General features: G+C 26.7%; 2 protein-coding genes across 2 annotated transcripts; both read left to right on the top strand.

The window, feature by feature from the left end:
* Positions 1-11,862: 11,862 nt before the first annotated feature.
* On the top strand, positions 11,863-18,693 carry LOC113548616 (esterase FE4-like). Its single transcript, XM_026949583.1, is given in 12 exon segments — positions 11,863-12,094; positions 12,158-12,309; positions 13,241-13,369; positions 13,371-13,390; positions 13,467-13,621; positions 14,293-14,478; positions 14,924-15,111; positions 17,017-17,179; positions 17,290-17,450; positions 17,654-17,822; positions 18,169-18,301; positions 18,426-18,693. Coding segments are annotated over 12 exon segments (1,698 nt in total). The 5' UTR covers positions 11,863-12,015; the 3' UTR covers positions 18,589-18,693.
* A 1,702-nt stretch (positions 18,694-20,395) lies between these two features.
* On the top strand, positions 20,396-22,919 carry LOC113548615. The gene is made up of 5 exons (XM_026949582.1): positions 20,396-20,576; positions 21,236-21,840; positions 21,915-22,362; positions 22,453-22,626; positions 22,760-22,919. The coding sequence occupies exons 2-5, from the start codon at positions 21,247-21,249 to the stop codon at positions 22,801-22,803; spliced, it is 1,260 nt and encodes a 419-aa protein (XP_026805383.1). The 5' UTR covers positions 20,396-20,576; positions 21,236-21,246; the 3' UTR covers positions 22,804-22,919.
* The last annotated feature ends 1,100 nt before the right edge of the window (positions 22,920-24,019 follow it).

Genomic DNA, 24,019 nt, shown 5'->3' with positions numbered 1-24,019 from the left:
ATTAATAATATAATTATAAAAAGACTCGATAGAGTTAAAATCAAATAAATCGACCTGTGTATCATTCTATTATTAGGAGCATTTATTAAGTATTATTAGTTCAATGCAATTACGTAGAATATATGTAGATAAAGTGGTATGTCGAAAATATTAGTGGATAAAATCATAAACTCACTATAATCAAAATTTACAAAACTGAGTGAAACGTCAATTCTTAAAGAAAATACGTCAAAAAAATTATTATGTCGTCAAAATAGGTAAACACGTAGGAACTATTTCCTAGCCAAATCCGTAACAACGACTTGTTGATGAATATAATATTTAAATAATTAAAATGTACTTATTCCATTTTTACGCCAATATATATATATATCATTTTCTATATTAAATGATTACCACAATCATTAATTATACCAAAACGAACTATTTCCATAAAACATTATAAAACTTACTTATTTATATCGTACATCAAAACATACTAATCAAATTTTTATATTTATAAATGTATAGACATTGGAAGTAAGTCCATTAATATTACACAGTTATGTTATATACATACTAAAACTAGACACCTCTTTATTAATAAATAAATAATTAATATTCCCTAAACAATATTTAATTGTTGAATGAAGTACTATCTCCCCGTGATGAATTTATAGATTTTTATACTATACAAAATAGCATCACCATTTTTCTAGCAAATTTAAAGATTGAACCGTATTAATTTTTAAAATCCATATTATTTATACTTTATTGTTAAAATTTGCAAAATATAATAAATAAAGGTTTTTAAGCATTTCAAATATGAGATATTTATTACTTATTAGCACTTTAAAGTTTTAACATATATTTTTGTTGAACATTTTATAAATTAAATTTGTGAATTCTATTATTTATGAAATTTAACATAAGTAAAATCATTTTAGTAGTTATTCTATGAATTTTGATTTATAACACTAATTAATTATTGATGTCCATATATTCGCAGGATTTAATAGTACCTAAGCTTATAATAATTGTTATATTATTTGATTTATGTTATAATAAGTGGCTTATGGTCAATAATAAATTCTTTTTAGTAATGAACGAGATTACGAATTTATGAAATAGGTTGACTTGACATAAATTATGTCTTTAAATTATGTGTCATATTTGTGGGAAAAAACACTGAAGAATTGAATGAGTAAATTGAAGAAAGGAGAACTGTACAGGAAGGAGACATGCAATCGTTAGACTGTTGTGGTATAATTTATAATGAATATGGGTGAATCGAGGACTTAAGATTAATAGTAGAGAAGAATGGTGATTTGATATAGAAAAGAAATCCATAGAGAGGACCGAAGAAGAGATAAGAGGTGGTTGACAGATTAGTTAATAAAAGATTTATGTACACAAAAGCATCGATGACATTATTATTATCAATATGATACACTGGTATCATATTTTCTCACTCACTCAACAATAAGCTGAATTTCAAATGTTTTGGTTTGACTTCATAGGTAACATACTGAGTAATTTTTAAATATTCCAAAATTTTGGATTTTATGTTTGAAATATCTCGGAATCTCAGTATCAAAGTTATAAAATTGTTACTCCTCTTTTAGTTTAAATAAGCCTGATTCGAATTAGCTCATTAGCTTTGATAGTAACGTAACTAACTTGGTTCGAATTACACTTAAAATTACTGCTATTTAAATAATCATATTCTGATTTAGAACTATTATCGGTTATGGCCGTTATGGATATCGTTAAATCGACATAACATTTTGTTTTGACTTCTGATTTTTACTTTTTGCAGTAAATTGAACGAATATTTAAACGTTTATGTCTCAAACGTTAAAATAATTTTTTTCAAAATGTTTATAGATTTTTGCTATCGAAAATAGGTATTGTCATTTGAATATCAAAAATTAATTGTGTTTTATCTATTAGGGGAGCCATTAAAATGATCAAAATTATATCACCGTGTAAAGCAGTAAAAGTAGTAAAACCTAGAAAGTTAAAAAAAAAAATATTTTAATATTCCTATAATACCATTGATTATAAGTATATATAAGTATTTATAATCAATGCTAATACTTTCCAAGATATTGACTAGTTCATGATAAAAATAATCACCCTGTATACTCAATCAAATTACACGGAGAGACGTTTCCAATGCCCCATAATTGAATTTCTTAACCAGGTCTTTGTCAGAGGCAATTACGAAGAAATGAAATACTTTTCTGCAAATATATGTTTAATTTACATTTGTCTATTACTTCTAGCGTGTCAAAGTAAGATAACTGATGTTTTATTAAATATTTTTTAATCCTATCAATAGTGAAATAAAAGTTATTTTTAAAAATTATACAGCATACGTTCTATTTATTGATTTTCAAAATAGATTATTTCAAACTTGAGTAGATTAAATTAATTAATAATTACCTACTCTTATTAAACGTATTATTTCTTCTACACTTCAAATAGATGTATCTTGAAATTACATATTAGTGTCAAACAAGAGATTCCGTCTTTTTATCAACATGCTATTTGTGCATATTTAGCTGTGTATTAATTGTGTGATGATAAAGTGAAATTTAAATCTAAAACTGCTATAATTTTAAGTTGTGATACATGACTCATTATATATTATTATTATGTGGTCTTTTTTAAAACCTTTTATAGATTTTTATTTTTTACTATTGTTTACTTAGTTAGAAGTGTCTGATTAATAATTTTTTTTTAGCGTTCAACATTATGAACATTAGTCTATTTTAATTAAGACATAATTGAATGATATAATAAAAAAAGTATTTGAATTATGTGAAATTCAAACCGATTCAAAAATGTTTGAGTCTGATTAGATAAGTGTAAAATGTGCTAAAGTATTGTGAGTCAAAAGAAAACATAATATTGAATACATTTTATATAAAATTCTAATGGATATTATGTTACGGCCGTTACGGACAAAAGTCTAAATCGGGAAAATCTCAGAACTACCCGGACAAAACGTAAACTGCTACAATCGTTGGACAAAATATCGTATTTCGAATTTTTACCGTGCAAACCTAAATAATATGACCAACCTCAATTGATCAAAACCGTATAGTGACTTTTATCGTAAGGGCTAAACTACAGCGTTGAGACGCTTACCTACATTAATATTAAACATAAATAATTATTAAATAAATATTATTATACAAAATATACTAGAATAGGTATGCTTAAATAATAATAAATATATAATGATAGTCGGTACTCGTAACTATAATGTTAATTTAAAAAATTAAAAAATTAGTACATTTAATTATAAAAATAAGATAAAAAATATTTTTTATTTATTTGTAGTTAGTAACTAGTTACACGTACTATAAATTTAGAACTATGGCATTTGGAACTATATATACGAAATATTTTGATGTTTCCCCGTAGTGCACTTAATTTTGAAAGAACGAAAAATAAATCATTGTCTTCCAGTTAATGGATTTTGAATACTCGCATTCCCAATGGTATTCGGTATTTTTACATCATTTCTAGTAATTAATAAATTGTTGCTGCACTGAAATATCTGGTTTTTGGCATATATAGTAATGATAAAATTTTATTTTTGGTTCCTATTTTCTCTACCACCTATGACCTCTAACCGGTCATTCTTAGTATAACACCTAACACGTTATTTGAATATACTATTCCTCTAAACTACTAAATACTACTACTACTACTACTACTACTCTATTTTACTAAACTTGTGCAACTAATCCATCAGAAGCTTTTTTTCGTGATCTTTTAAAATGTTGTTTTAATTCAGATTGACATACTAATTTTTTTTCATTTTTAATTAAGACCCCCATTTCATTTTTATTTTCGTTTTATACAAATTATTGTAAATCATTTTCATTATCTATATTGTTTAAAACATTATTAGATAATAATGACAATTTTTAATCCAAGGTTAACTTTTTTTCCAAACACGGCTTCATAATGTAGGGGTTGTTGTACCTATATAACGAGTTGATAAAATACGATAACAACGATTAATTAACACAGTACGTTTGGTCATTAATAACCGTAATAAAATCCTACGATAAAATTTATATTTAATATTAGTATAAATATTTAAGACGCTACGGTTTTGATCTCACGATAAAAAATTACTATACGGTTTTTATCCAAATGAGCCAAATGCGCAAAAGCCAAAACATGAAATTTTTTCCAAGGATTGTGGACAGTTCGCGTTTTGACTGGCTAATTCTGAGGTTTGTCCTATTTCGACTTTAGCCCGTAAAACACAATTTTTTATTGTTTAAATTATTATTGTTTAATCATTGGAATTATATCAATATTAAATGTTTTAAATATTAATTTTTAAACAGAAGAGATATGGGAAATATATAAAAGCAAGTTTATTATTATAAATGTTATAGATATAATTTTTATACAAATAAAAAAATGAACATTGAAATAGTTTATAAAGAAGTACCTCACGAACATTGTTCCTCGTAAACTAAATTTTGTTGGATTTTCTAATACATTTTTAATTACTAGTACTATATAATTTACATTTACTTAAGACTCAAAATGACACAAAATGTCTTTACTAGTAATTAAAAATCAATTAAACATAAATATTATTTTAATAAACGGCTTATATATTTATTGTAATACATCTTTAAATTATTAGTGAAATTTAGACAGTTTCGAATAAAAATATGTACATATATTGTTACGTCTTACATATCGTCGACTACTAAAAAACTAGGGATAGAATTCAGATGAATTTGAATTTTAAGTACTTTATAATACAGCTATAGTATATTACTGTTTATTCTACTGTAGGCAGTTAAAATATATGAAAATATCGGTAATTATTATCTAGTTATTATTTAATATTTTGAAAAAAATAATAAAGTTAAAATTTATTTTTTATAATTATTTATTTATTTATTCATTTATTCGGAGCAAAGTAACTTTATCTTGACATTAAAAATGAACTGCAGAGGAGAATGGTTTCTTATTTCTCGAGAAAAATAGTTTCACCTTTTATACAAACTACTCACTGAGTAAATTACAACAGCCTAATTAAAATTTTGTCGTTATTGGGTAAATCAACAAATATTATCATCATATGTTAATGTGGAATAGTGACCATTAAATAACATACAAAATAAATGTAATAAATTATTAAAGAATAATATGAGTATTATGTATTTATTAGGTACGAATGAATATAAAAATGTCGTTAAGTCATATACATTAGGTAAGAACATTATAACTATTAAATTTTTTTATTTTAATTGTTTAATAAAAATTAATTCTCACGCACTTCTTGCATGAATACATAAATACATAGTATGAATCTTTACGTTATTTTTCATCCTTTCTTTTAATTTAAGGCAAAAATCTACGTTTAATATTAAATTTCACTCAACTAATATATTTGATTCATAAATCTTCTTGAGTATTAACCGTGCTATGTGCTACATTAATAATTTGTCTGATTTTGATTTATTTTTCAATTCTTTAACCTTTATACTAAGAAAATTATATCTCTAAATTATATTCTTTGTTTTTTATATTATGATCATATTGAGCTTTAAATATAATTATTCGTATTAATATAGTCAAATTGTAAAATGAAATCGATTTTTTTGTTCTTATTTGCTAAATATTCAATCCCTGGTGAAGGGGTGGGGGGGGGGGGTGAAACCCCTAACCGTAAATACGCATCTGGTGTACACCTAGCCCCTAAAGTGTTAAAAAAACATAAATTAAGTTTGGATTTTCTAGAAAACAAATAGTTAAAAAAAGTATTTTAAATTTAAACAACACAAAAAGAATCATTTTTTTACATATTTTTAATTATTTTACTTTAAATAATCTAATCATCACACGTCAAAAATGAAAAAATGTAAAAGAATTATGAAGTATTGTACATGGTATACGGAAAAAAATCAAAATGATAATATAATAAAGAATTAGTATTATCACAAAATATAATATATTTACAATGTATTCATGTAAAATAAAAATATACTATATTGATCATTATGCCGACTGTGAATATGAAAATTATTAAATTAAATAAGAATGCAGATAAAATTCGTTACAAAGGTTATATGTACTTATATGTATACTTTAAAATATGCAAAAATACAATAATATACATGGAGACTTTAACTACGAGTAATAAGAAACTGTTTCTGTATATATTATCTCATACAGTATTACATATTAACATGATAACTTTTTTATAACTAAGAATATTTCGCAAATAGAAATTCATATTTGCATCAGTAGAATAGAACATCTTGTACTATAAACTACTAATTTAATACAAGAAAACTGTTTAAAATATAAAATAATTATCACTTTTTTTTATCTATAATAAGTACACAGAGATTAAAATTATTATATTTATATTAGACAATTATGTTTTAAACACCTAAGGTACCACGACCACACTCCTAGTTTAAAATATTTCTTTATATGTACCTAAAGGAATGATAATTGATGAGTTAGCAAATCTTTCTTGTCCCGTCGGGTATTAAGTTACAATGCCAATTTTAATTGTCCCTTGCCAGAAAAAAATGTATACAATCATCTGAACTAAGAGATAATACGACACAGATTTGTACAAATTAATTCTTATAATGTTCTTATTATATTTTATAGAATTGAATGGCGACGATGGAAAAAGTAAACATAAAAATAAAACTAAAATGAAAATAATTTTATTGAAATTATACATTAATATAGTACAATATTTATAGTTCTATGATGATTAAATAGTGTTAGATTTAATAGCATAATGCTTTAATAATATATTTTTCCGTTGTTATATAGAGACCTTAAAAACATGGCCAAGTAATTTATTTTTTTTATAAAGCTTAAAATAAAAATTAATTCATGTTATGTATGATAAAAAAAGTTCGAGTCCTATTAACTCAAAAGTGAAAGAGGTTAAAAATCAATTCGAGATACTGAACTTAAATTTATCTTAATTAAGTCAAAACTTTGACCCTTTATAATAAAATATAATTTAAAATTTTTTATAAGATATTTTGATAAATATAAGTAGGCATACATATAGATAAAAAAAAACTAAAAAAGTCACTATGCTATTATATAAGTACATATAATTTATTATACAAAGTAGAAACATATTTAGTTATTAACATTTCAATGACTTAAAAATCAACTCACTCAATTAACCAAATACATCGCTTTTCATTCAAAATTAATCAATCTTACAAATCCGTTAATAAACCGAATTTCTTCTCGCACAAACCCTGAAACCCTCCAGAGACGTTTAAAACTAAATTGACCAAGAAATCTCTTAAAGTAATCTGTTAAGTGTCCCTATACTGAGTATCCCATAACTCACTTATTCTCGTCACTATATATCAAATAACAATTACTTATGTATAGCTTGTAATTATATTTTGATAAAGAAACAAAAAAATTTGGTTTAACATAAGAATTCCCGTTTCTCCTTAATTTTATTTTTTTTCGTTTTGCCGATTATTTAGAAAATTACTATGAATTTTTATTTTCAACTAAAATTGTTATATTATAAATTTATAACATATGTGCTATTATTTATCATTTATTGTATTACAATTTAAATATGGAGGTCTTTAAAAATAACGCAATTAAAATTCTCAAAAGGTAAAAATAATATAATATTGTGTTAATATTTATCATATAAAAAAGAGTTATTTCAAAAGGGAAATTTATAAAATGTTAATATTCAACAAAAATAGTTATTCACTATTTTCTTATTGAATTTTCATCATGTCCCAACCAAATAGCAAGTCGATGAAATTATCAACCAACATAAATTATTTTTAAATCATTATCTGTGAAAAATTAACATTTACTTTACATTATAATCAAAATATTTTGTACGAAATCAAGATAATCTACCTATAATTATTTATTGTGATTTTAAGGTAGTTAACTTTCCCTAATATCAGTCTTATTCATATTATCAAAATATTTGAAATTAGATAATTTTTTGTTTTAGGTTCTGTACAAGAATACCATACATCTCTGATAAAACATTTTAAAATCGAGGAACGTACGTATACTTGTGCAAAATTATTAATAATTATATTTTTAGTTAAATAATAAAATAACGATAAACAGGCGCGGAGCCAGGGGGGGGATGTTAAAGGTGTAGTACACCCCCCTCAGCCGTGATAGACACATGGATTTACATTTTTTTTTTTTATTACCTTATAATAATAATATTTAAATTTTTTCTCATAAACCATTATTTATTAACTTGTAATTCGTTTATACAATAAAGTATACGTAAAGTTATTAATTTTATGTGTATAATTTTTTCAATTAATTTTGAATAAAAACCACCCCCCCCCCTCTTTGAAATTCCTAGCTATGCGCCTGCGATACAATATTATTCGAAATTGCGTTGAACTAAGCACCCGATTAGAGTAAATTAGTAACAAAATTAATTTAAAATATAATGGAAAACATGTGTAATTTACACCAAAAATCATTATACCTATAGTGTATTATAATAACTAGATATTTAATATTGAAGTGCTCCTCCCTACAAATAAAGCTATTCAATTAAAAAATTAACAAAACAAATTTTATACTTAATAATCTATTAAAAATTATTCCATTGTTATATCGGCTTGTCCTGTACTTGCATAAAATAAAATAATCAATTATAAAGAATACATTATATTTTAAATTGCAAATATTATTATCTGTGAAAATTAAAAACTGCCAATTATCCACAACCCATTTATATGTTAGAAAATTTACAATATTATATCTTTTATTCTTACCATATTCAAAATAGTTTCCAAAACACTATTACTACATCACCATTCACCACCCGATTTTGTATTAGATTTCGAGAAAACTAGTCATTTTGTATGTAAAACTACCTCAGATGAAGATACATGTATGTCGCTTTCGTCTAAAACAGTTGTAGAATAGGAATATCGAACAAAATGGTTCGAATATTGACTACAAAGAAAAAAACAGCGATATTACTCGTAGAAAGTTCTATGCTACGGTATAGGATCATTTCTAAACCTAAAATGTGTATCTGAGTATTTTGTTAAGTATTTTGAAATAATATTCTGACGACAAAAGAGTGGCGTGATTTGTGGATTAATTATTAGATGTATATATGATATATGAATGAAGAAGCTCAGTGTCTACATGAAATATGGGCTCAAGCATCAGCAATATTAATGCGCTCCAGTCATTAGATTCTTATTTTAATTTTAGCTTTTATCGAACTCATTCAAATATTTTTATGCTAATAGAAAAGATGAAATAAATTCAAATTGAAACATATATAGAATTAAATAGTATAAATGAACTCATTAAATATCTACAAAATTCTAAAACCAAAAAAAAAAAAACCATGAAAAGTTACCTTTTTACACTGGATAAAAACTCGGGCGCAGTTTATCTGTAGGATTTTGTTTACCTGTGTCTTGCTCCTTGAGTGCAGTTTACAATTTTTATACATAAAACCTTACAAGCGGTTTATTTATAAATAATTTGATAATTTTAAATTGTTAAAATTAAAATTAAAACAAAAAAATGTTTAATCGAAATTATTATTGTTTATAGATGAAAAAAATACTTGACAACAATACAGTGGTGCAAGAGTAAATTTAATAATACCAAAAACGATTTAAACAGCATGGAGATATCAAAATAAATATTAGTTTTATTATAATATTATTTATAACTTTCGTTATATTTTAAATACATATCTATATAATAAAAAGAAACCAGGGTACCTATATAACTCCCTTTTGGTATATACTAATTATTAAGTTCATTATACATATAACTAAATCGTTGATTATTGATTATTTATTTATTTCATTCAAACATACAATATTTAAATTACCAAATAAACTTAATGTATTAATATATTAAATGTATAATAGATACAATAGCTTTTATGAATTTACAAAAAAAAATATAAACATATATTCAATATTCATATTTGGCTATAGCCCATGAGCTCAAAAAAAATACCTTTTTAACAACCCATACGCACGAATACATTTTTCAAAAATAAAGTGTATTTTATCAAAACTAACTTAAAACTAATCAAAAAAACCGTTTTCTAAATTTTTAATAGTCTTCACAGTGGATTGTTGAGAAGGCTGCCAAGTCTAAGTATCAAGTACTACGTCCCAATAAAACTTTTTAGGATGAATTGATTCTCGAGTTGTTTTAATGTACCTATATTATACTAATTGAGTTATGTCAACATTATGCGGTGGACGATAACCACAGATATATAAGATAAACTAAATTATTTTATATATCTGTGACGATAACAAATATTAGTTATCTATATAATATGCTTCTATGATAATACAATCGTATTTATCATACATCACATATCAATTGTCTGCAATCTATAAATTATAATATACATAATAAAATATCATACATCAACACTGGATATTATGCCGGTTGGTTTTTTTGTTATTGAAGTACGATGTTTACTTCAAAAACTATCTGTCATCTGTCACTTAAAATACACGAAATTATTTAAAAAATAAAATATTTTCACGCACGTTACCTTTTATTGAAACGGCCGTTTATCACTTTCGCATCGTCTGTTTACCTGTGCCAAAATGTCGTCAATCATTTGCGCATTGTCCGTTTTACCTGTGCCAAATTATCATACATCAACATGCTGAACAATAGAATTGTATAAAAATAATTTTCGATTGAAAATTTAATGATTTTCATAAATCATATTATGTAATAAATGATTCCGACTTTTCCGCGATTAGAATTAACAAATTTTAGTTAACTCATTCTTAAATGTACTCAAAAGTCAAAATTACAGTATAATAATATATAATGTTCACGTCTCGTGTGTCTCGTAAAGCCGTACATCTGGACAGTATCTCACGCATTTTACTATCCATTAATCTATACTATCTCGTTTGATATACTTATTATGCGATACAAATCGATTAGTCAAACGTACACAACTATTACTAACTAATTACCTACACAAAGTTTTCACAATATTATTTATCCTGATATTATTATACATTTTAAAACCGAAATATCTGTACGATATTTGAAAATGGGATGTTACGAGAGTGAATTCGGAGGTATGTTAATTTTAAGATCAAGGTTAGAAAATAACTAGCATTTTTGTGTATACACCTTTTTTTTAGTTCTTTTGTATAATAATGTTGATGCGCAAATGATATAAAACATTTTAAACGGCCGATACGCAATTGGTGCGTATAACCCAAAAATCGAACGATGCACAACCGTCTTACAAAAAAGGTCAAAATTAACAATAGTATAATGATGCGCAAACGACAACCGGCGATTTGAACACAATATGAATGTATTACGCGCACCCAAATAAAACAATCACCCAGTATAATAATATATACGTAACGCACGAATAAGGTGTAAGGTTACGCGCTATGTACATGTATTATATAGCTGTTATAATAATACATAAAGTATAACGTGACGCGGCACCACTGCATCAGCAGTCGCAGTACCATACACGTGCCACCGCGGTCCAGTGTAGTTGTACGTGTTATATAATAATATAAGCTATAATAGAGTAAATAAATATTGTATGTCAGTGCGTCCTGGGCCGTAGTCCTCTGCAACAATTTTTACGCGTGCAAGCCATCTGAAAAAGTATTGTCGTATCAGCAAAACTATATACATATGGTGTTAGATTTTATAGAATTAGAATAAAATAAAGTGTGATATCATCAAACCTAAAGGTAAGAATAAGGTGTTTATTTATACGTTGGTGATTAGTAGGTACCAGCCAGCTTATTACAACAAACCCAGCTACAACAATAATGTAACGATTGAAACTGCAGTCGAACAGTCGTCTCGCTCAATCGATGACTATATACCGTCGTTACGAGCTTAGAATATGACTACATAAACCGTTCAACCATTTTTTTTATTATAGATATCTATGTAATATTGTGCACAAAAATTAAAAAAAATTAAAATTAATATAAGATGCTTTTCACAAAAATATTCCTACAAATCATTAGTGTTTTTTTTTATACGCAAATGCGGCTTCAAAGTTCTGCCTATGGTTGGTCAACGGGCGTAGAATTAAAAGTTCATCAAACTGTACAAAAATACATCTATTTTTCAGATCATAACAACTCGACGGAGAAAATGGAAGTGGTCATCGAACAAGGTGTTCTAAAAGGAGTTCAAAACAAAACGCTATTGTCAAACAAACCTTACGTCAGTTTTCTCGGCATACCCTACGCTAAACCACCCGTTAACGACTTAAGATTCAAGGTGAACAGTTTCGTACCTATAATACATTTGTGTGTATAATTATTACTTACTCCGAATACAACACTACACAATATTTTATACAGTAAAATATTTACGTTATAACTGGGTAGTTTGTACTGGTAATACACTATTACGTAATATAAATATGTTAATGCCGTTTTTTTAATGTAATATTATGCGAGACAAAGGCCTCCTCCGTATTACAAAGGTATTAATAATAATATTTCATAGTATATTACATTATAAAAAATAAAACTGCACTCAAGTGTATGCCCCATACTTTTACCTACTAACAGCGCAATCAATAAACTATAAAAATTAAAAATTCATTCATGCGCATAAATTAGTTTACCCATTGGTTATGATTCTATCATCAATCGATTTGTATCCATAGACATTCTATATTACCTTCTAATATGTATTAAAAAATAAATTAAAATTTTACTTAATTATATGTAACTAATATTTGTCGTCCTACGCGTCGTTGTTTACGTTAAATTATCATCAATTGGCGCTTGACAACAACAAACCAATATTTTAGAAAAAATAACGCCATGTAACAATATTTTTATACAGACATTTCAAGTGAAACTAGTATGTTTAGCATAATTTATAATTAAATCTATAAACTATCTACACTATTAATGTTGGACCGAAAGACTAATTATTCCCTTGTTTGGTTAGTTGGCGGAATCGGTGAAACCTCCGACCGTCTCGCTATCATATTTTGTCCCTTGGCAAGATTCTATATTCAATTATAATGGAATATTGTGTACTCGTGGCTTAAATGCTCTAGTAAAATATGAATAATACGATTATATAAAAAGAATGTGTCCTTAATTATATTCTATAAATGCTTTTATTATGGTTATAGAATGCCATTATATTGCGGAAAGTATTTAAAACCATACTTGAAGATTTGTTTTTATAGCCTCCCGTCAAACATCCCGGATGGTCAGGCATTTTAAAAGCTATTTCGGAAATGGACAGATGCATGCAATACGCATTCGGTACGAATGACATCATTGGAAGCGAAGATTGTTTGTACTTGAACGTATTAGGTGCCACAGGTCGTAAAGACATTTTGTAAATTCTAATGCAAACGTATAATTTGTTGACTTATTCGTGAATAATATCGTCGTAACACACTGTTTTTATCAGAATGGACTGAATGAAAAACTTGCTGTTATGATATTCATACACGGAGGCGCCTTCAACTATGGCTGTGGGTCAGTAAATGAACAATCCCCCGATTACTTGCTCGACGAAAACGTGATTGTCATCACGTTGAATTATCGTTTGAACGCCCTAGGTGATCATTTATAGATATACAATTAATAAATACTATTATTGTTAGGTATATTATAATTCATGTATAAAATAAACAGAGGGTTTTTTTTAACAGTCATTTAACGCGTTTACTTAAAAAGTCATAAATATTACAAAAATATTTTTTTTACATAATATTATCTAAAATAAATGTATTTTTATTAATAATATTAAAACATTTTAAATAATGCACGCTAGATAGGGTTTGGACTAGTGTATGAATTTTTCATATTATTTTTTATTATTACATTGATATAGATAATTAAATATAATTTATATAAGTACATTAAAGATATCTAAAGAAGAATTATTCTTTTCACCAATCAAATAAATATTTTTAATTACAATACATAATTTAAAATAAAATTTATAAATTAATTTTTTATTTCAGAACTGCGTCCGAGGTTGCTCTATAGTTACAGCATTACAATCATAGGCATACGCAGGCCTCTTTTTCAGGGTATTCAGAAGGCCACTGTCGCCCCTCCCCTTCTAATTATTTTTGTTACGTAAAAAAGGTTTTTTTTCCAGAACCGATTTCCCCCCTCCCCCTTAAAGAGCTTCAGGATTGCAGCTGCATATCTTGCATACACCCTGAGCACGCCAATGATTGCAATATAAAAACATTACAAATGAAATTCGTTTTGTGTTCAGGATTTTTAAACTTGGATATTGACGAGTGTCCTGGTAACATGGGCTTGAAAGATCAACTATTTGCAATCAAATGGATAAAAGCGAATATAGCTGCGTTTGGGGGTGATGTAAACAATATCACTATTTTCGGTGAAAGTGCAGGATCGGCGTCGGTTCATTATCACACGATGTCACCACAATCCACAGGTTAAATATCAAACGTTTTTGCTTATGCTATTTTATTGGTTGTTAGATAACTACGATAAAAATACAGAGAAAATTATGATGTTGTTAATGTCGTTAAATTTTATAAATCACAGATTAAATTTTAATATTTAAATGTTGTACTTACCTTCTGCAACTTAATACAAAATAAAACATAATATCATTATATGTGAGTGTTTCGTTAGTCGAATATCGGAATATCGAACAAAAATATTCACCTTTATAGCTGTATGTATTTTAAAACAAACTCGTTCCAAAAGATAACGACGATAGTATTTTCGAGTTAATATCTATATAAAAAATTATATCGATTGTCAATTATTACAAATAACTCGAGCAAATCGTGATTGACCTAATATTATTGTTATCGTCATTAGACTACAGTAAACAATTATAATCATCAATATTTAATAAAATTTGATTTTAGGTTTATTCCAAAAGGCAATCATGCAAAGTGGATGTGCTTTTAATCCGTGGGCGTTAAATGAAAACCACAGAGTCTCAGCCTTTAAATTGGCCAATAATTTAGGGTGTCTAAGTAGTGATCCAAACGAAATAGTAAGATACTTAAGAAACGTATCAGCTATTGATTTAGTGAAAGAAACTAAATTCAAGGTTTGTAACAAAAGCACGAAGGGAGTTATTATAAGAATTACGCCTTGTAAGTAACGTAACGTATCTTTGTATAGGTGCGTTCGAGTGAAGCACATTAGCAATACACGAAAACAATGATAATATGTACTTAATACTTAATTAGTATTTACAACCTAAATTTTGGTGTTGAGTAAATTGATATGTATGACATTTATAGACAACACAGTGGCTTTGTTTAATCATTTGAAAATTATTAATTTTCAAACTTTGACGAATTTTTGCTATTCTGTAGTTTTTCATTCTGAAATATTTGATAATGGGGACAATTATAGAATAACTTTTATTTATGTGTGTGTATGTTAGCGTTAACATATGAAATTCTGTAATTATTCTATAAAATAACTAGTTATTCTATAGAATTACGGGTACTTTCTATTAATGTATTGAATAAACCCATAAATACATACTTCAACTATAATTATTCTACATACTAACTAGATATTTTATAAACTAACAATAAGGGTTTAGTTAATGTATTTAAAACTATTATTGAATAAACATTTTAATCAAATTACAAATTACAAAAATAAAAAACAAATTTTAGTATTAATTCAAACGCCTTCATTATTATATAAAATATTAATATTAATTTATTTCACGTCAATTTATTAAAATCTTAAACAAATTACAAAATAAAATAAAAAATCTATTATTATAGTTATTATTATTAAATTACTATTTTTTTTACAATTTACAATTTATTTATCAGTACAGAAACTTTTTGGATGGCATTTAGAATTACAAAGTAAATTATTTTTTAAACATATACACCGTTTTGTGGTGCACTTTTGTTGGTATGTGCATTTGAAAAACCCTTGAAGTCTAGTCTATGTCGAATGGTGTGATTCAATATTATCTTATTATTTTTATTAATAATCGTTTTATTAGACATAAGAAATCTTGTATGTTATCTAATCCAGTCCCGGTCATCTACCTAATTATATAAATTTCATACATTTGCGAAAACCCGATCGGTATTTTATATAATAACTAGTAAAACAGTGTTATTTATATTCAGAAATTGTAAAGAATAACTAGTTATTTAATAAAATAACATATTACAATATACATTACCGTTTACATGTATATATTATATAAATAATATATGCGTGCATGTTGACTATCTCAACTTGACTAGACAATAAATTAACAACTAATAGTGTCCATGCCGCATGGTAAACTCACGCTTTATTTGTCGATCGAGAAAGTTTACGTTTATTAGTTATCATGAGAGTTTGATAAATATAACAAATACAATAAAATTATAATTTATAGATAACCGAAATTGAGACTAAAAGATTAAATTAAAGAAATAGAAACTTTTTACACCATAGTTAAAAAAAACTCGGAATTTTAATCAAATTAAAACTAACACTAATATTACTGTTCTGCCAAAAGTAAGAAAAATATTGCGCAATCTTACACGTGGTCATTAATATATTATATTACAGGGGTGGCCAAATTGTGGCTCTCTTTGTCGACATATGCGGCTCGTGGTCTTATTTACAAAAACCAAAATTTTAATTTTTTTTTTGCGAACATTTATAAAAAAAAAATGTTTTTATTATTATTATTTTATAATTTCATATTTCGTAATTTGATATATTTATCGGATGTTAGCTATCTTTATTAATTTTGTGGTATAAAATTACAGATTAGATAATTTGGCTCTTTATATTATTGCATTAATATATGTGGCTCGCGTACATAATCATGTTGGCCACCCCTGTTATATTATGTATATTTTTAAAACGGTTTGATCTTGTTGGTAAAATAAATAATTTTATACTTATTCGTATTGGAAGATAAATACTGCATTGTATATGTGAGATAATTATAAATATTAATTACGATTTATTTATAAAGGACGACAATGGTTTTCTGGATTACAAGTTCGTCCCATCTATTGAAAGTGATATGGTCAGTAATCGATTTTTATCGGCTCATCCTGAAACTTTAGCCACCATTGCATCTCCAGTACCCGTAATCGTTGGACTTAACAATATGGAAGGAATCATAGCATTAAGTGGTGACTACATTTTTAATTTAATTATTTCAATTATAATAAAACTAATTTATTTATGTGAACATTTTTAGTTATATTTTAAAGTAATACAACTCTTATGTTTTTACTTGTAGAGTACAGGTTAAGTAAATTTTCTGATCTTCAAATAACAGATGAAATCTCAAAACTATTTAACAATCAGTACAGCACTGAAGTCATAAGTAAAATAAAAGATTTTTATTTCAATAAATGTAATAATAATTGTGAAACAGCAAAGTTGGAAAATATATGTCACGTAAGCACAGTTTATTGGTAATAATATTATAATCATTAATAAGCGTTGATGATCATATATAGCCACGTACCTATGTATAACGTATAAATAATAGGTTATTGAAGAAATTGATATTTAAATTTATTTTGATATTTGTCAAGAAATCTATAATTCTATAGAATCGTATAAACATAACTTTAGTTTTGACTTTATATTTTACACAGTTGCACAGTGATGTATTTTTCGTCAAAGACTTTAATCGTGGCCTTGATTATTTTCTGAAACAAAACGTCACGCCGGTTTACATATACGAATTTAAATTCGATGGAGAACTTAATGCTATAAAAAACTGGATATTTGCTACGAGAACAGTTCTTCGACATGCTTTAAAAGGTTTTTCTAATATTATTAATTATGTTGTGACTTGTGATTAAAAGACTGTGGCAGTCCTTGACAAATTCTAGGGGGGGGAATATTTTTAACATTAAATAGAAGTCATAAAAAAAATAATGTAAAACATAAATACATTATCAGGTTTTTGTTATAATATAATATAGGCCAAGGGGGAGGGGCGATCCACCTATCGCCCCACTTGTAGGACCACCACTGACAATGTATTATTTTAAATACCATTTATATATCTATATTAAAATATTATATCGATACTTGTTTGATTTTATTGAAACAAAACAATATTGTCTGAAATAATAAATAAAAATATTTTCGATTTTTCATATAGGTGCATGCCACGCGGACGAAATTTATTATTTGTTCCATAATAATCTGTCTGGAGTCGTACCAAAACCCAACTCTCCAGAACTCGAAATGTGTAAAACGATGAGTAAGATGTGGTCTAACTTCGCAAAAACAGGGTGTGTTGATAAATCATTTCAATTTGTATAGTATATTAATATTATGATTCCGTCACTATGCGACTGCCGACTGGATGTGTATAGCAAATAGTGATTTGTTACGTTCAATTTTGTTTAATTTTAGTGATCCCAATTCGCTGAATTTAAGTTTCAAATGGAATTATGCAAGTGCAAGTGATATTAATTATCTGTCAATAGATGGAGACAGAACACAAATGACCCAAGGGATGATAAACAACAATAGATCACGTTTTTGGAAAGACTTAATAAAAGAATTCATTGTTTAATTAAAACCCTCAATCGTATTATTCGTATTTAATTATTGTTATATAATATATAAACCCACATAACATTGATTGAAAACAATTTTTTTAGACCTTTTGAAGTTTACATAGTAGTACATATACGTTTATAATTTTTATATTTAAACGAAAAATAACGTTATTAGTTTATTTTTGTATTTTAAAAAATATTTATCTTAATAAATCTTGTATCTTACCAATTTCAGATAAATTTATTATTTTTTTATAATATTATATGGATATAAAGATTCAATGGATGTATAACTTTAACTTTGACTTCACTTTGTATACAACTGCACAATGATATATCAATTTCCAAAGAATTTGCAAATTTATCACTACTTTGATCATCATCATCATTTTTTGAAAACTTAGAATTATTCAGTATTTTTGTTTATACACAGGTATATTTATGTTAACTTTTTTGACGAAATAAGTCAACAATCGGATTCTCTATACAATATATATTTGGAGCAACTGCAGTTTAACTACCACGCGATTTTTTCAATTTTCGTATGTATTTCAACGAGTTACGAACAATGGTGCAAAAACGAATTTATCCAAATCATTATTTTGGAAGTTACCTATATCCTTCCAAAGTTTACGTTATTACGTTTGTGCACAACGTTGTACTTAAATGTCACACGTCGCTCTATAACGAATTTTTCAATTCTTTTTTTTTTTTTTTGAAATAAATCGAAATTCAACTAAAATTTTACATTATATATATATATATATATATACAGGTAAGTATAAACACTAAATAACGTATTCTATGAATAATGAGTAATAACATTAAACTTATAATATTATATTAAATTAGGTTAAAATAGGTTATTATCGAACCGTAAATATTGGATAGAGAAATTATAAATTAATTCGTAATTATCATAATTCTCAACATTCTGTAATTATATGTATATCTCCAGTACTCTCGCGTTCAAATGATTTTACTTATTAGGTTTCAAAGTAAAAAAACTTACTAACAATTAAATGACAAGTATAGTGGCTTCCTTCGACTACCGGCTCCAGTTGCCAAATTCGGTCCTCCGAAACTCTAAAATAAACAATCATGGGAAGGGGGTAATGACGTCTTAGGGGACGAGCATACTTTCGCTTCGGGCAGCCGCAGTAACCTAACAGACAATCCTAACCTACCAGTGAAATAAAAAAAATAATCAGCCCCTACGACCACTAGCTCCGGTCACAGTTATAAACCTGGTCAGTTAATAGTGTTATGATTTCATCATCATTCATAATCTATTAAAATAATAAATGTAAAATAAATTGAAAAATTAGTTATAGACGCGGCGCGCGGCACTAAAGTACAGCGTCTTGCACTCTTACACATATACGTAAAAACGTAAAATTATAAGCTTCCAAAATAATGATTTGTGAAAATTCGTCTTTTGATACGTGGTAGCTAAACTGCTAAAATGCAATTATACCATATAATTATTTAAATAAAAACATTACCTCATTATCGACAAATACCTAATAGAATATAAATGGAATACCAAATTCGGTGCACCCCGCTTAGCAGCGCTGGTCGCTTACGCGTTCGGAACGCACACTACCGTCACTACTCTACTCTCAGCCCTCAGACGACAGTGGTCGTTGCTTGGTCTCAGGGGCATAGGTCTTACACCAGGCAAGTCTGCGTGTCCGTTTTTCGCGACGCTGTTTCACGTTTCCTAATTGCCCCTTAAAGTTGTCCGAGTGGACCACACAACTGATACGCGTTCTTTTGATAACATTCTTATCAATTCTTATCAATTAAGGTAGACGAAAGTGTTGGAACTCGAAATTAAAATTTAAACGGTTCTCTCAGCGGTTCTGTGCTTAAATATAAAATCTATATTAATATTAATTTATCTAACTATTCCTGGAACAGTTAAGACTCCTTAAATTAAAAATTTGATCAATCTCCGAACACGTTTGGGTCATCACTCATCAGAATTGTAAAGTACAAAGTAAGTACAACGACAAAAATACTGTAACATCGCGTTATAGGTCTAAATCTTGCTGGAACACAAAACATTATTAAAGAGGACCCCGTATGTAGGTCTCACTAACGCGTATCCTACCAAATTAAACATTTAGTAGTTTCAATTGTGTGTGTTTGGCTTAATATTAGGGTTAAATAATTATAATCAAACTTAAAAGTAAGAACATTATGTGTATTCATTTTTAAAAATACTTATAATTCACTAAAAAATTAAAATTAATAACACGCACAAATACAAAATTTAAATTTTTGAACATAAATTTTGATAAAGTATGTTTTAGTAAGATAAAGACAAAGCATGTGAATACGTCTTCTAAACATTTACTTTTGTCTAAATACGCTGATACATAAGTAATAATAGTATTTCCTAATTCACAAATAATTAGATGATGAAATTATTAAAAAAAAAAAAATTATTATAATACCAAATAGATACATCAATTTATTACAAATATAATATTACTGCTATTATACACTGTTGTCTGCTAGATAACTATAGTATTACAATATTATTAAATAAGGTAGTCATTACACACATTTTGTAAAGTTGAAAATAAATTAAATTTAAACAACATTTGTATTGATACTCATTACTCAAAAGCAATTAATTTTACTAATTTCTAGGTAATTAAAAAATGTCAGAATTTGAGTACACCAGTACAAGTAGTAATGAAGAGTACAGTGATGAAGAAGAGTTTGTTTTCCCAATTTCATCCAGACAGAAGAAAAGTACCTTGAATAATATCAAAGTTACGAAAGAACTGCGTACCCATTATTCAAATTTATTCATCGATTCTTTTAGTTTAATTGATTTGTTTATCAAAAGTAAAACATTAAAGTATAGTTCGTTTTTAGAAAGTTTTAGTTCTACAAGATTTCACGAAATCTATGCTAAGCCCAATAGAGAAGGAAAGCACACATATGTATCCCCACACCATTACATCACAACCACACAGGATTGTCTTGCAGTAGCCAGCAAGTTTTTGAGATCTAAATCGAAAGAAGCACGAATCGGTGCCGTTTACTTATTGTATACCATCCATAAGACTCAGCCATTTAAACAGTATCTGATCAATATTAAAATGGTACCCAAAGACTATTTTAATACTAAAGAATTGGTGAACAATTATCTTAATGAAGGTCTAACAGACCCATCATATTGTTTTTACCAACTGGATATTAAAAGAAAAATCACAATTACAGCTACTGCTATCAACCCTTGCTTAGAAGTAAGTTTATTGATTACCCTCGGCTGTATTTGGATTGACAAAATCTCAATTTATCTAATTCAATTTTTTTTTAGGCTAACTATCCAAGAATCGAGGTCCGCAAATTTATGGGTCGTGTCGCTGACAAGTGTTTTAAAACTCAATACGAGGAACGAACAAATTTAGATCTATTCAATAAACTAGAACTTATGGAGTATCAGATGCGTAATGAATTAGCATACATAAACAAATTGAGTAATTTGTCTTTGAATCGTGATGCTGCTCCAGATTATAAGCCAGAACTCTCTAGAGTAATTGTAGAGATAAATGCTGCTAAAACTATTCCTAAAGCCAATCAACAAAACGATGACATCGATTGTCAGAAAAAACCCCGTTATAAGAATACTAATTTCAGGGCATTTCCAGGTAAAAATGAAGATATTTTAGAGGATATGGTTGAATTTTCAGAACCACCAATCCCTGAAAAAAATACCAATAACTGTCATCATAAAAAGAAATTAAAGCTGTCCAGAAAGCAAATGAGTAATAATATTTAAAATTTTTTTTTTGTTTTGTTAAATAATGGTATATAAATGCATTATTAATAATAAATTACAATGTTTTTAAATATAGAAAAGCATATCAAAAAAGAAGAAGTACAGGATACCTCTTCACCATTGCCAAAACTAAGCACTATCCTAGATTCAGATTCGTCCTGTCCCAGTATCAATAGTGATGAAGATGATTATTATGGAAACACATATGATGAAATTATCTTGGGTATTCTCGAAGGACAAGAAGTCGAGGGTGAGTAACATGACCAACTTAAACTTTTTTTTGGTTAAATTAATACTGTATTAATCATGTAATTCAACAATAACTCATAATTTTTATAACATAAAAGTATAATTTTCACAGATATATTTTTATTTTTGTTTAGAAGTTGCTGATCATTCGATTATCAATCAAGAGGAAGACATCTAAATGTAAATTTATTTTATTTATTATAAATAATGATTTAATTGTATATTTAAACTATTTGTTAATTATTTATTATTTTTAAGACATTTAAACGTATGTAATTAAAGATAGATGAAAATAAAACTGTGATATTTTATTTATGCATTATAATCATTATATAGTCTATAATAATATATATCAGCTATGATTCCTCAATTCTATTTAGAGTTATCTTCCAGCGTTCCTGCCTATTTATTTATATCTCTTGGAAATGAAAGTATTTTTATATAACAAATAAAATATTTATTATTTAGATGATCTTAAATTATAATATTAACATTTATAAGGATCGTCATTTGCTTCAAAATAACATCGATAGTAATTAAATATGAATATAATTAAATGATAAATACTAATATTACTTAAATATTAATTAGTTTACACAATGAGTAGTTTAACATTTTCAATATAGAATATATTATTATCTATAATTCTTACCTAAACAAGTGGATTAGAAACTTAATTGCATCTTGCTTTTATTAATTTAAAAATTTCAAATAGAAATTTTACAGTATAGGTAACAACATAACTAGGGCATAATAATTACAAAACTAATATAAAATAAATACTAATTACTAATAGTAAATACTGATTGAAAATCAATTATTATTATTAATTTAATTAGGTATTAAAAATATTAATTAATAACTATAATAAGTATCAACCTAAAAATTATTTAAATTGAGTGTCACTAATGGGTGGCTGCTTTCCTTAAAAAAGTCACATATTATGTACTGTTATTTGGGGTAGTAATATACTAATATATATTTCTAATATTTTGTATGTAATTATACTTGTACCTCATTTACTTATTGTACCCAAGTGGTGTAGATTGTAGACTTCATTTAAAAATAACAAAATTTAAATTATTTTTAGTGTCATTTGAAAAATTAATCAGATTTTCGTTATGTTTAAAAATGAACAAATCATAGATAAAAATATCGATTTAATAGGCCGCCGCTCAGCAAAATGTTTTTTTTTATACTAACCAAGCTAGTGACTAGATTTGTGCCCTTATCAACCTTTCTTGGCCTGAAAAGCCACCCGTGCAATTGCGTCATACACATATTTTTGTATTTCCCAGGACTAAATTCCAATTGTAATATTTTGATAACTTATATTATTTTTTATAGTATGCTGATTTTTAATAATACAAGTACCAGCTGAAATATGATTAAAT

This window comes from Rhopalosiphum maidis, chromosome 1 (assembly GCF_003676215.2).
Source record: "Rhopalosiphum maidis isolate BTI-1 chromosome 1, ASM367621v3, whole genome shotgun sequence".
NCBI lineage: Eukaryota > Metazoa > Arthropoda > Insecta > Hemiptera > Aphididae > Rhopalosiphum > Rhopalosiphum maidis.
This window is presented reverse-complemented; position numbering and strand designations above follow the sequence as displayed.

Coding starts and splice junctions, on each gene's coding strand:
- LOC113548615 (XM_026949582.1), top strand. CDS start 21,247: ATGTCAGAATTTGAGTACACCAGTACAAGTAGTAATGAAGAGTACAGT. Junction 21,841..21,914: donor CTATCAACCCTTGCTTAGAA/GTAAGTTTATTG, acceptor ATTTTTTTTTAG/GCTAACTATCCAAGAATCGA. Junction 22,627..22,759: donor CGAAGGACAAGAAGTCGAGG/GTGAGTAACATG, acceptor ATTTTTGTTTAG/AAGTTGCTGATCATTCGATT.